Genomic DNA, 15259 nt, shown 5'->3' with positions numbered 1-15259 from the left:
TTTCCTTTTATTTATTTTATCACATTTGTTTTTTAAATAAACCTATTTCATTTATGGATATTATCATCACAAAGAACAACCTAATATATTTATATTGGTGAAAAAATATGCACACTTCTATATGGATGCTTTTAAGGAAATATTCTTTATATGCATATATATTGATATATTTTCTTATCCAAAAAATAGTTTGGCATAACATATATAATTTCACGAAAATATAACTATACGTAGATTTTCACAATATATAATTTCTTATCATGAAATAATTTTATGTCAAAAATAAAACTTAAATTTTTTAAATTTTATACACATTATATATTTCATAATGAGACAAACAAATTATTTTTTTGAGAGAGAGAAACATTGTTCATCTCTTTCTTGTGAGCTAGTTTTGCTTTTCATTGGGTTTATAGCTTCAAATGTTTATATTGAGCATATATGCAATCATTATCAAAAAGAAATCCTATTTTTTCCTTCAATTATTCTTCCAAACTCTTTATATACGAATGGACATCTAAAAATATTATATGAAACAAACAAATAATCACAAAGATTCCATTTGGTCATATTATATATATTACACTACAAGCATTTTAACACATGAAATAATATTAAAATTTTATTATATCTTTTCCCTTTTCTCAATTACCCTTAGTGATTAAATATTGTAATGGATTTGGCAACAAATCATGAAGAGGCTCAAATGCTAAAGAAAGAATATCCCTGTAGTATTTTAAAATAAATTATATAAAAAGTTGTGAATTGTAATTTTTTACACAATTATTAACATTATTATAATATTTGTATAGACATACTGAATTCTTTTTTTGTGAACTTTTAGTAATCTTTGTTTAGTGTTCATAAACTCTTCTTCATCGACTTTTCTTTGAATTTCTTCGACCCTCATTAATGAATCCAAAGACTCAAGTACTTCTTCTGTATCTTCAACCGGGGCCTTAATTGTAGAATTAAAGAATAATGTGATGATTAATTACATACTTTAATATCATAATTTGAAAATGAAGATACACTTTTATTTATGATTATGCATATTATATTATTTTTTTACATGTATGTTTATTTTGAAATCGTCATCGCGCTCTGTAATTTTTTTTAACTTATTGCGGCCAGCCTATACAAATAGTGTATATGTTTAATTAAGAAAGTAAAATATAAATATTGCATTTATTGGAAAGTTAAAATGGGATTAGTATTCATAATTTCAGTAAATGATGTTTGTAAATTATTAGAGTTATTATATATTTAATTTTTAGACATACAGGGCTTATGGGAATAATTTTTTCATTTAGAACAAAATTATTATAGAGAAAACAACAAAAAAACAAATAGGCTGAAACAAAAAAGTATTTCATTTCTCTTAATATATTCAAAAGTTGATTTTAAAAAAATACAAATTTTATGATATTTTATTTATATTCACACACACTGTGCAAGATATTATATTTTATAAATATGGAAGACAGTTATTATATAATACATTAGGATATTATTTCTATTTTTAAAAATAAATTGTAAAAATATTAAACCATTTCACATATATTTCCCTTTACTCAACTTGGTTGAACAACTATATTTCCATTGTTCTCACAAAAACACATTATATCCTTATACATTTGAAATAATCGGTTGCAAAAAAAAAAAATTAGTGTAAATACAGCTTCAATCTAGCCATTATATGCATATTTTTTTTTTTTTTTGGAAATATTTTACCTTTATATAGCTATTTGTACATAAAAAAAAGTACATATAAAATTAATTAAATAATTGATTAATCAATTAAATAAGAGTAAATAAATACTATATGTATTAATTAATACCATTATATCCCTTATACATAATTGTCTACATATACAAAATATACCAAATACTACAAAGATTCAATTTTGTTCGATTTTTTAAGTTTTGAAAATTTATAACTTTATATTTTAATTTATTTTATAAAATTATTGAATTGAAAAAAAAATGTTCATATGAAGAACTTTAAAAAATTACATAAATGGAAATATTTTTATGTAAATTTTTATATTTAAACAATATTTTGGTTATTTTCTATAGGTCCTTTTTTTGTTGTTTACAGAAAGTCGAGCAATAACATGTAAAAATAAAAGTTTTATTTTAAGATTTTTGTGATTTTTATTTTAATATATTAAATATTTTTCTCCATAAATTACTCAAATGAAAAACAAAAAAAATGATATCCAAGTGGTAAATATAATATGAAAAAAAATGTATAAATTTTTATAAAAATAGTAACCTTTGGAAACAACATTATAAGTTTATAGAGTTTTTGATTACATATATTTTTTATTATGCATATGTTAAATATATGAATTACACATGTACATTATATTCGTTAAAAATTAATAAAATTTTATTTATTTTATTAGCATTTATACTATGCTTAATTATGTTTTAATTTTTCATTTCCTGGAAAATGACGTTATAAAAAAATAAATATATATCGATTGTTTGCTTTGTGCGTATAAAATAAATGCGCCATTTGTGTTTTTAAATTTATTTACATAGGATTATTAACACAAAAATATATTTTACTATTTTACACACACATTTATAAACTTCCTATTTTCCAAAAATATATAATAAATAGTAAAATAATAAAAGATAATAAAAGATAATAAAAGAAAATAAACAAAAACGAAAATAGAGGAACAAATTTTAATATATAGAGTCCAAAGGCCACGCTTCCTGTTTCCTCAGATATAAATTTGCATTTTTATTCACATGTATTTTTATTAGTGATATAATTAAATTTTTCTATTGTTATATATGATGCCATTATATATATTAACAGTATATGTATATTTTTAAATAAGTAAATAATGTATATTTTGATGAAGATTTAGCTATATATAAATATTAAATATAGCTTAACTTTTTTAAATGTAATTTTTTGCACCTTTGTACTTCTCCGCTTTGTATGTTTCCTTCATTGCATATATATATTATTATTTATTTACATGTGTGTATATATATTTTGTCCTGTGCGGTCACTATACATAAATATATAATACACAAGCATGTCTGTATATATTATATACCCTGATCAAAGCTTATAGAAATTATTGCATAAATAAAATGCGAAAATGTTTGATAAGGAAAACGTTATAAAAAATTGTAAGAAAAAGAAAAATGAGATAAAGGAAGCTACAAGAAAATGCCTTAGTTTGATTGATTTAAAATACAGTACCTTCACATCTCTAATAAATAAGAAAAATCCTTCTGGAATGTTTACAAATTATCAATTCAGTGATGAAGAAATAAAATTTTATGAAGAAGAAAATTGCTCAAATGATGTATATTTTCCAGAAAGTTCCTACACGAGCAATGACTTTAAAAATTTACTAGGATGGGTACCAAGGAGTTTAAATTTTTCAGAGCCTATGAGAACTGATTCTATCCCATGTGCCTTTTTTTTTTTAAATGCTGATAAATCAACAAGGAGTGATAAAATCATATTGTATTTACATAAATTTAATGAAGACTTAGGAATGATAATTCCAACTGTAAACGCCTTGCATAAAAAGTTAAATTTAAATATAATTGCTATGGAATATTCGGGGTATGGTGTCAGCTTTGATGTTTATGAGCAGAAATCAGTATCAATCGTAAATGATGCGTTTACTATTTTAAAATTTATTTTTAATTTTTTAAAAATACCATATAGTAACGTTTATATAATGTGTTATGAATTTTTGGCTAGTCCAGCTATAGAGGTGGTCAATCGATTGGAAGAAGTATATGGAGAAAATGGGACGTTGGGGGGATTAATACTTATCAAACCCCAATTTATTGAAATTATTAACACGAACACACCAAATAATAATGATAATAATACTAATGATATTATATTAGAAGACAGCGAAGCAGATAATGAAATGACTCATAAAGGCATATTTGATGAATATGTCCATACAAGCATCGATGAAGAGGTTATAATTGATGACGAATCTGTAATCGATGATGGGCAGATTACTAAACAGCAATTTTATAATACAACTGGTAAAAGATCAAGTGAAAAAATAGAAAAAAACAAAAAAAAGACAAATAATAACAACCGAAACAATGGTAAAAAAGGGAGGGAAAATGAAGAATCCCCTAATAACAAAAAAGTACAGCATATAAATACTAAAAATAATATATGTAGAAATAGTATGAAAAACGGAAACAATATGAGTACAGATGATGATTATAATAATGTTACAAGTTACCAGTTCTATAACGGAATAATTCCATGTAATATGTCCTTTTTTTATACCGAACATTCCGACCCTTTACCAGCCGAAGATATAACCATTCCTTGTTCATTAATGAAAAGAATATTGAAAGATACTTTTGATATAAAGCATGTTATAAATTCAATAAAATCAATATGTTGTTCAATTTTAATATTTCACTTCGAAAATGATTCTTATAAAACCTCAAGTTCGCATATTTTATTAAGTAATGCTAAAAAGTGTAATAAAAAAGCAGCTTTTTCTTTTGATTTTATGAATGAAGATTTTATTACAGCATTTAAATATTTCTTTTCTGAAAAATGTGATTCTCAAGTTAATGATAAATTATTTAAAAATTTATTATATCTATATGTTCCTCCAGTATGTAATAATGAAGAAAATAAAAATAATAAGCCGAATGAAACAAAAAGTACGGATAAAAATCATAGTATATGTTATTACAGCAATGCGCACAATTCTAGTACAGATTTTAACGAATCTTTTAGCAGCAATACAAAATTAAATAGTATCGATAGTGATAGTGATAATAATTTCAAACGCTTTTATATGAATAAATGTGATTCTTATAACGAACCAAATACTATTCATATTCCAGACAGTATTTTTATTTGTCCCGAAATAATTCAAGAAACAAGCATGTGTAGAGAAAAGAACAAGCAAATATAATTAAATGAAATTGACACCAAATGAAAATCATTCGAAAAAGTTGTTTACCTTTTTATTATTTTACTAATTTACTTTAATAAAAACAGTTGCTATAATACTTTGTTTGGTGGTTAATACGAAATAAGTAAAATAATATGCATATTTCTATATAATTTTTTCAAACATATTATTTGGTCTAATTTTTATTTCGTTACATTGATTTCTCTTTTTTAGTTATTCAGCATCAATCCTCTTACATAGACGTAGGACATTATTATTTTATATGATTTGTCGTTTAACCGTTTATTTAATTAATATAAATAATTATTCCATTTAATTCCTTCTTTTAATTCGCTTTTATACTTTTCTATGTTTATGTTTATTTAGTATGTTATACATTTTCTTCATTCATTTAGTTTAATTACTTTTTTTTTTAAAACTAATATGTAGAGAATATTAGACATAAAAAATATATTAAAGGTGATAAAACTGAACCCGATATATTCACCTTAATATATCTTGATAATGATATTGTTTTTTCATTTAATAAATGGTAATCTTTTACACATTTATTTATTGTTATATTTCACATACATATAATATGAAAGTGAATAATTTGAGCATGTTTTATTTTAAAATTCATTTTGTTTATCGTTATAATTTTTTTCATGTTTTATTTTTGCGCAATATATTTCAATTGTGCCATTAATCAATAAAAATAATAAATGTAGTAATAATGTAGTGATAATAGTAACAATGGTAGGTGTGTAGGCACCATAATAATTTAAGTCTTAGCTAGCAAATCATATTTCAAGAGCTAAATAAATTTATATTTTACTTTTTTTTAAATATATTTAAATATTCGAACGAATAATAAAAAAAACAACAAGATATAGGGAATATGAAAAATTCAAAATTTAAGGAATAAAATTATTTAAATGGAAATATAGGTTGTTACATTTTGATGTATATACACATTTTCCATTCTACAATTTTATCGTTTTGTCCATAGTGTAGACACTTTTAATATTATAACATTTAAATAAATAAACTACAACAATACATAAGTGTATATGTGTACGAGAATTCGAAAAATAGATGAATTTTATAATAATATTATTGTGTAATGTTTATTATACACTAATTGATGAATTGTTAATGTTTTTAATATATAAATAAAGTCTTCACATAAGTGAATATGCATAATTATATATATACACTACCTTATGAATAAAAACTTTAAAACACATCATCTTTTTGTTCTCATTTAAAATGAAAGGTGCTTCACCTTTTTTTCTGTTTTTTTTTATCTTCATAATTTGTTTAAAATTGTCTAATGGTTACGAATCCCCCAGATTTAGTCGTCTCACTATAAAGGAGAATAAAGACATATCAAAGTAATCAGAAAACTAAATTATTCTCATATGTATACTTTTCCTTTTATATATGTCTATCCAAAAATTGTAAAAAGGGTATTTACAATGTTTTAATTAACAAATATAGGGATATGGAAGAATTAAATGCAATTAATAATGAATTAATTGATAACGAAAAGGAAGATGACGATGACGACGATGAAGAAAGCGAGGGTTTAGGTGGGTCTGATTTTAATGACCTAGCCCATGAAAGTCTTGAACAGGTGCGTATGTATATAAGTATATATCAGTGTGTGATCATTATTTCTCATATATATAAATAAGGCATAAATTATAGATATGCAAAAATGATCATTTTTTGATAAATATCAAATGGTTATATATCAATTCATTTCATCTTTATTTTTACACCATCGTTTAATTTAAAGGCTGAGGAGCAAGCAACAATTGATCTTGAAAATTCTGAAATAGAAAATATCTTGGATAAAGGTCTATATATTGTTTTCAACATTATTTTTTTTATATTCCAGTTTGTATTGTTACATAATTTGTATAATTATATTATTTTTTTTCAGAGATTTACAGAATAATTCAAGAGAGATTAAAAAAATTATGGTTTGGAAAATACTAAAAAAAATATTTATTTTTACCATATTTCTCATAGTTCAAATTCACTTCAATGAATTATTTATTTTTATATTATAAAACATTTAGGTATATTGGAAAATGCCGAAGGGATTATTCTAATTTATGTCCTTTAGGTTTAAAAAAAATATAAATAATGAAACACTACATATATATGGTCAAAATTATGTTTACAGCTTTAAATAGACCTATATAGTGTTTATGTATAAATAAGTATTGCATACATTTCTATATTTAGTTTTCAAATATACATAAAATTTTTTTCTTAAAGGATGGAAAATATCGGAATATGATACTGGTCTTTGTATTCCTCCTGAAACATACGAAGGACAGTTAGTTTTGGAATATTGTTATTAATTATTTTAAATGAATATATGCTATATGTACATTTTTTTATCCCATAAACTTTATTATATTATTTTGTAGGTGTAGGTCTATAGACTTCTCGAATAGTAAAGATGTCGATAAAGAGCTGTTCGCATGGAAATGTGAAGTACAATGGCCATGCATAAATTGTAAGACAATATAATATTAAACATGATAACAAATCACACACCTTTGAAAAAAATATAATAAACAAATCATATTTGATATAATAATTTTAATTTAAATATTTATTTTTTCTCTTGCAAAAGCACCAAAGTTAAAGATTATGGGGAAGTGTCCATTCAAATGGACCCTCGTAGGAAATAGCTTATGCATAGCACCTGAAGTAAGAACTATATTTCTCCAATGTTTCATTTTGATAATAAATAAGGAAATAACCATATACCATGAATTATTTTTTTTTGCTAAAGGACTATGTTGGGAAATGCTCACCAGCTATGGACTTTTCAAATTATGATTATGAGCATCGAGCTAGATGGGCTAATGATTGTAAAAGAAAAAAATTATAAGTCTTAAATATTTTTTATATTAAAATTTTTCTTTTACATTTCTTGCACACATTTTGGTCTTATTCAGGTGACGCTGAATGGAGTGCATTGGCTAAATCATTTGTCAAAAATGGCCAGGAAATAAAAACCCCAACATATTCATTTGGGGGTCCTGTAGAAGAAAATGGACACGTTCTAAAAATTGTTCATTAATTTTTTATTCTTTTTTTTATTAAAAAGCGAAATTATATTTTCTTCTTAAAAATCAATATTTAATAAAATTAAATAATGTTAAAATTTATTATTAAAAATATCCTTAAATCTATTATTTTCACAAATATATTTGTATATTAAAAAATCAAAGCTTATAAAATGGCGGATAATTTGTATACATTAATGTTTATGTAAAAAATAAATCAAAATAACAAAATTGAATATAAAATTAAAGTAAATAAAATAACAAAATCTAAATAATTTATTATGTAGGCACAATAATATTTATCCCAAGTTAACATTTCATTGTATATCTTTGTTTTGGGAATTTGTATTGTTATGCTCGGAATAGCTTATGTTAGGAATTGCTTATTTTTGAAAGTTGTTTTTTTATTTCTGCTTTTACATCCTCTAAGTTGAATTCTTCCATACATTCTTGATCATTCTTGAATCCAGGTATACATCCATTTTTACACTTACACAATCCACCGAGATATGACGGTATATCCTTCAAAAGGAAAAAAATATATTAATAAATAACCATGATCAAAAATATTCCTGAAGCATAATGTGCATGCATTTAATCAATTTATTTTTTTTTCATTTATTATATAAAGCTTACTTTTTTATTCACTATCGTATTGAACCATTCGCAATCTGCAGATTCTACGTTTTCTATCACTTTGGGTATTCTCAACTTATTTAAGGTTCTTCTACTAATCCCAAAGGCCTTTAATGTTTCAATTGTAATCCTTATATAGGATGGAGCATTTATTAAGTACTGAATAAAAAAAAATAAATAATACATATATAAAGAAGATTAAACATATTTGTATATATGTATGTATGCTAAGAATATCCAATTCATGGAATTAATGTAAAATAACAAAATATTACAAAGCTCATATATACGTACTGTATTGAAAACTAGTTGGGGGTGAAGAAATTCAGATAATTTTGATGTACTTGCAAAAATTTTTAAAAATCGTTTGTCAAATTGTCTAAGGGCAAAACCTTTTAAATCAATAAATCTATATGTTCTACATATAGAATTGTACTTTTTACTTTGCTTATTACATATTGTATATTCGTGTTCATTTGAATATACAATATAGTCTATTATAATATCTTCAGGAACATTATCTAATAAAAATGTAAAATTACATAATTTTAATCGGCCAATAACAACAGGTTGGTTGTCTATAGCATATTTGTGGGGACATGCTGCTAATGTTTTTCGTATTAAAAAATAATATGGTTTAACTCGAATCGGAAATATAATATCATCACCTTTAAAATGTAATTTATCACTTTTTAGTATTGGCTCTAAATTTTCTTTTCTCCATTCAACAGCTCTTGTAACTGCATTAACTAGTTCATCTGTTTTGTCTCCATAAGATAAAATATATCTAATTAAAAGTGATTCTTCTATTTTTATATTTTTTTCTTTTAATAATCCTTTTATGGTATTTATTTTTTCCTCAAATCGTTTTGCCAGTGTGTCAAGCTTAAGAAACTGTACATCTTCAGCACTCATATTCTTTATTTTTTTTTTTGGAGTATTTTAACTGGATATTATCTTATGTGGTTATCTCACATATATATATATACATATGGAAGTATGTATTGTCTTAAATATTTTTAGAGGTGTTTATTTTTATCTCCATCTACTTTATAGATCAAAACTATTACACACATGCACATGCGCAAATTAATTCATCTATCATATATTTTGTTCACTTAAGTTTCGAATTTGACTGCTTATTTATTCATCTCATTTCCTTATACACACCAACACATGTGTATTTGTATTTGAATGCCCCCTTTATTATGTTTAAAGCGTTTAGTATAATTATTAAAATTGTGAAATCAATGAAAAAGTATCTTGGTACTGAACAAAAAATATAACATAATTTGAAATGTATGTTATTTAATTTTTTTGTCTTATAATGTTTAATCAAATTGGAAATAATATATAACTAGCAAAAGTGAGGTGCACGATTTTCTGTTTTTTTTATATTTAATACGATGAAAAAAATATATTTACACATAAAATACAAATCGGTAATTAAAATTAATGGATAAAAACTCACGGGAAAATAAAATAAATTAAAGCAACACCCTCGATGTTAGCTACAATCATATATAATTCATTTTTATTAAAATAAATAATTTTACATTCATACAATTTTTTATTGAGTATGAATGATAGGAAATGTGTAAAGGACGAAATATATAAAAAAGGAAAATATATGCATGTTGCCTTTTTTTACACCGTACTATAATTAAGACACAAACATTTAAATATAATAATAAAGGTACAGTTAAAAATAACAGATAATATACTGTGGCCAAAATCAACTTATAAAAAACAAAATATAATAAAAATTAATTACATATAACTTAAAAAAATTCCCAAAACATTTTATGCATTACATTCAGTTAATGATATATGAGATTGTGTATTTGTAAATATGAGGAAAAAACAAAATTTAAACATAAAGTAAATAAGATGAAAAATACAAAAAAATGTAAATAAAAATAAATCGATTATAAAACAAATAGGAAAATAAATCAATAAATGGATAATGAAATTGCGTATCGACTGAAGCCAGAAAGAATAGCAAATTAAATATAAAATAAAAAGGAAAAATACGCTTTGTGAGTAAAAAAAATTATATGTATTGTATATTATATATCATATATTTGTGTATTATGTATATACAAACAAATAAATTGAAACACCTTAAAATGAAGGAAGCAATTATAAAAATACCTTTTAAAAATATATTTCTTCCTATTATAATAATATTGTATTGTTAAAATATTATATTTTATATTTATATCAATAATTCATATTGCTATAATAGGAAGTCTGAGAAAATAGGGGTTGACATATATTTAAAAAAAAATACAATTCGGTTAATTGCATATATATATTTATTTAATTAAAAATGTTCGCATATGCTTCTTTTTTTTTCTATTATAAATAAATTTAGAATGCTGGTAATACAAACCCGTAAAAATATTTTTATAATCTTCCATTTATTAATTTTTTAACTACAAATATGTATTGTTTTTATTATTCCTTAAATAGCTTTTAATAATAATCAGCATTTAATTTATATATACCTGTATAACATTTGGTAGAAAATACACTTTATATATAATATTATTTCATTAATCTTTGTTTTATTTTACTTTTTTGCAATAGATGCAAGTAATAAAGAAAATACACCATCATATTTCATTTGATATTATTTAAAGCAATATTGATATTATATAAATAATATAAATTTTAGGAATTATCCTAAATATAGAACAAGTGTTTATTATATATGAATGAAACATAATTTGTTTCATGAAGTATAAATATGGCCTTTTATATGCATGTGTAAGATTATTTGTATGAAATGGGAAACATTAAGATGAATATATAAAGTAACATAATATTTTTTTCAGATTTTTCTTCTTTTTATTTCATCTTTTTGATAATAAAAAATTTATATAATATTTATAATTATGCCTAATTAAGATATTCAATTATTTCAAATTAAAAAAAAAAAGTAATAAATGGATCCAAGTGCTTTTAAAAATTTCCCAGTTTTTTATGTTAAAAATAAAGGTACAATTATAATCATACGACTACATTTATGCATATGTGTGAGCTTATACATCCTTACACACCAAATTAAAAAAAATATACATGAAAAAACAAATATATAAAAGCATGCCAAATTGCTATTATATATTGCTTCCATATATTAATGGAATACATTAAAATGTGTTTATTTTGAATGGTGGTATATCATACCATTTTTCATGCAATATAACTTCGTGTTATATATCAAGAATAAAAAAAATAATGAATTAACAGTCATATATATACATATAACATATTTGCTGATGAATTTACGTATGTATATATTAATTGTTCTAACAATGTAGTGGAATTATTATTTTTTTTTTTTTCATTTTTATAGAAAATGTTAACATAGACAATGAGCAATTTTCGAGTAGCTTAAGAAAGTTTGAAGAATATATCCAAAGTTGTTTCGATTTTTTACCGTTTAAAGAGTTAAAGATAGATAGTGAAAATATATTTATAATTAAAAACTTATTCGATTTTTTTGTTTTTTATGAGTGTGATAGATTAATATGTGAAACAATTGAAAATAAATGTAAAGACAAAACAATCACATTTTTTGACGATTTAGAAACTAAAATAAATAATAATGAATTTAAAAATGCGGAAGAATTTTTAAATTATTATGTCCATATATGGAATAATTTTTCGCTAGTTATAGTTCATTTAGAAGATGTATTAGAATCATTTAACTCGTATAATAAAATTACATCTGTGAATTTTGATACTCCTTCTTATATATTTACTGAAATATGGAAAAAGTATACTCATGATTTTACAAAAATAAAAAATAGTATAATATCAAGTACTTCTGAATATTTAAAGTGGGATAAAATCTATTGTGAAACCAAATTTTATCAATATGTATGTATGAATATATATAATGATGAAAGCACAAAAAACATGCTTATAAATATAGATAATAAAAATTTAGGCAATATAAAATATGATCAAATTGGTAATGATAAATTTATTAATTATTCTCATGGAAATTGGCAAATTGATAAGATTAATGAAATTAACTTTGATCAAAAAGAAAATGATAATAATTCTGTTTGTAAAGAAAATCCTACAAAAATAAATGAGAAACTACTTTCTACTGTACTAAGAATAATAGACATTCTAGAAATGTATGAAGAATTTGAAAAAGTGTATAAAAATGAAACATATGAATACTTTAAAAATAGGGTTAAAAAAAGTAATCAATTATTAATAAATGAAAAAAATAAAACCATAGATAATCGATTATATAATTTTCCAAATGAATTAGAGAATTATCTATGTCATGAACAAATGAGATGTCGTAAATTTTTAAAAGAAGAAACAGAAATAGCTATTTTAAATATGTTAAAAGAACTTTTAATAGTAAACCATAAAGATATATTATATCAAAAAGAGTATATAGATTATTGTATAATTAATGAAAAATATGATTCATTAAGAATTTTATATTTATTTTCTCTAAATTTAAATATAACTGAAGAATTTTGTAATTTATTTTGTAACTCCGTTGAATCTATAGGGGTTGATTTAATTAATAATTTAATTAATAATCGAAATAATATAAATATATTAAATGATAAATTTATACAATTAATAAATTTTAAATTAAATATTGATAGGATTATTATTATGTCATTTAGATATTCATATTTTTTTACAAAAAAATGGAAAGAAGTACTTGAGCACTTTTTAAATAAAGGTGATCAAGCTGAAAAATATATGCCAATTATACTTAGCATATATCTAAACAATTTAATGATGATGTATAACACATGCTTAAATAAGCTTAGGAAATATTATATATTAAATAAGAAAATCAAAAGTGAAAAAATAAAAAATAAAATATATCGAAATAACATTAGTAATCCACATTTTTTAAGTAATACCGATAGTGTTGGAATAGTAGAAGGAGAAAACGATCAAGGTTCTAATAATAAGGGGAATCAAGAATCTGGGGATGAAAACGATAATGAATTAAATAGCCAATATAGTTATTCGGATTATGACAATAGCGCAAATGGTGATAAAATTGATATGAATTACCATTCAGAAAAAGTTGAAAAGCTGTTCAGAATGTATCAAGATATTGGAAAGTGTATTATGAGTATAGTAACTATTGTACTTAGCCTTTTTAAATATATAAGTGACAAAGAAAAATTTGAAAAATATTATCGTATTTTTATGTGTAAACGATTAATAAATGACAATTCATTTAACATAGTATTAGATATTAAAGTTTTTAAAACTCTTAAAAAAGAATGTGGCCAACAATTTACTAAAAAAATAGAAAGTATTTTAAAAGATATGAAAATTACATCAAAAATGGTTAAACGATTTTATAATGAAATGCCTCATAATTCAATAAAATTATTAAAAAAAAAAAAATATTTTGTAAATATTATTTTTAATGAAATTTGGGATTATAATAAACTCGAAACTAGTGTAATATACCCAGAATCTGTAAAAATGTGTAATGATTATTTTCTTAAATATTATAAGCGCTATAATAAATCCAAAAATATCACTTTTTTGCCTCTATTTGGGTTATGCATATTAAAAGTAAATTTTAGTAGAATAACCAAAAAAAAAGAATATGCACGATGGCAAGCTGACATTTTACAACTTCTTGAAAAAAATAATTCAAATAAGAATGATGATAAATCAGAAAGTGGCAATGACACATTTTCCAAAAAAAAAAAACAAAAAAAATTTTATATTACTGTAACAATTATGCAAGCGCTTTGCTTACTTCAATTTAATAAAAACTTGGAGTATACAATAAATGAATTAAGCGATGTGACAGGTATATCAACTGATAATATATTATCCTATTTAAAATCTATTTACTCTAATGATGAAACACAAATTTTAATTTATGATGAAATAAATAAAACATTTAAGGTTAATTCCCAATTTAAATCAAAAAAAAAACATTTAGCAGTAGATTATGCTGATACAACATATAGAGACAATACAAATATTCCTGCATTGACACAAGAAAATATGGAGAATGAAGATATAAGTTTACATATTGATGCAGCTATTGTTAAATTTTTAAAAGTAGAAGGAAAAGCGTCACAAATGAATATATGTGAATATATTAAAAAAAAAATGAATATCTCTTCCAATGAACAAATTACAAATAGAGTATCTTCATTGGTAAATAGAGAATTTATATTTTTTCAAAATGATCTTTATCATTACGAATTATAAAATATGAGGAGGGTATCCTTTTATTTTTCATGAGACATATTTCTCTGTCTGTTTCATTTATTTTTCATTCATGATTATTTTTTTAGTATAAATATGAACCATGCCATATTACACGTATTTGTATATACATATGTCTATACTACAAAAATGTGTGTATGTGAATTACTTTTAGTTTAGTTACACAAAATCACTAATAATAAATATAATTAAAATTAATATAATCACATTTTTATATATACTTAAACAAGCCTATAACCCCTTTAATATAAACCTTTTATTTTTTGTTCATAATAATCGAAAAATAGGAATATGTAAATCATTAAAAATAAAGAAATATTTGTATAAGTTTTTTTGAACAAATTA

The 15259-nt window shown here is 22.5% G+C and overlaps 5 protein-coding genes across 5 annotated transcripts; 3 read left to right on the top strand and 2 right to left on the bottom strand.

Annotated features, from left to right (window-relative positions):
* Positions 1-482: 482 nt before the first annotated feature.
* On the bottom strand, positions 483-1376 carry PVVCY_1103010 (secreted ookinete protein, putative; the record flags this gene model as incomplete). The annotated part of the gene is made up of 5 exons (XM_008626076.2): positions 483-517; positions 653-726; positions 819-958; positions 1073-1135; positions 1284-1376. The coding sequence occupies 5 exons, from the start codon at positions 1374-1376 to the stop codon at positions 483-485; spliced, it is 405 nt and encodes a 134-aa protein (XP_008624298.2).
* Positions 1377-3128: 1752 nt separating this feature from the next.
* PVVCY_1103000 (conserved Plasmodium protein, unknown function) lies at positions 3129-4946 on the top strand (the record flags this gene model as incomplete). Its single annotated transcript, XM_008626077.1, has 1 exon — positions 3129-4946. The coding sequence occupies one exon, from the start codon at positions 3129-3131 to the stop codon at positions 4944-4946; it is 1818 nt and encodes a 605-aa protein (XP_008624299.1).
* Positions 4947-6197: 1251 nt separating this feature from the next.
* Positions 6198-8034, top strand: PVVCY_1102990 (CPW-WPC family protein; the record flags this gene model as incomplete). Its single annotated transcript, XM_008626078.2, has 10 exons — positions 6198-6322; positions 6429-6564; positions 6730-6790; positions 6877-6916; positions 7016-7062; positions 7218-7278; positions 7373-7461; positions 7582-7658; positions 7744-7822; positions 7910-8034. 10 exons carry the CDS (start codon positions 6198-6200, stop codon positions 8032-8034), a joined length of 840 nt encoding a protein of 279 aa, XP_008624300.2.
* A 358-nt stretch (positions 8035-8392) lies between these two features.
* PVVCY_1102980 (phosphatidylinositol/phosphatidylcholine transfer protein, putative) lies at positions 8393-9571 on the bottom strand (the record flags this gene model as incomplete). Its single annotated transcript, XM_008626079.1, has 3 exons — positions 8393-8542; positions 8657-8815; positions 8951-9571. The coding sequence occupies 3 exons, from the start codon at positions 9569-9571 to the stop codon at positions 8393-8395; spliced, it is 930 nt and encodes a 309-aa protein (XP_008624301.1).
* Positions 9572-11607: 2036 nt separating this feature from the next.
* PVVCY_1102970 (cullin-like protein, putative) lies at positions 11608-14896 on the top strand (the record flags this gene model as incomplete). Its single annotated transcript, XM_008626080.1, has 2 exons — positions 11608-11659; positions 12018-14896. The coding sequence occupies 2 exons, from the start codon at positions 11608-11610 to the stop codon at positions 14894-14896; spliced, it is 2931 nt and encodes a 976-aa protein (XP_008624302.1).
* Between the last annotated feature and the right edge of the window lie 363 nt (positions 14897-15259).

This window comes from Plasmodium vinckei (assembly GCF_900681995.1).
Source record: "Plasmodium vinckei vinckei genome assembly, chromosome: PVVCY_11".
Classification (NCBI taxonomy): domain Eukaryota; phylum Apicomplexa; class Aconoidasida; order Haemosporida; family Plasmodiidae; genus Plasmodium; species Plasmodium vinckei.
This window is presented reverse-complemented; position numbering and strand designations above follow the sequence as displayed.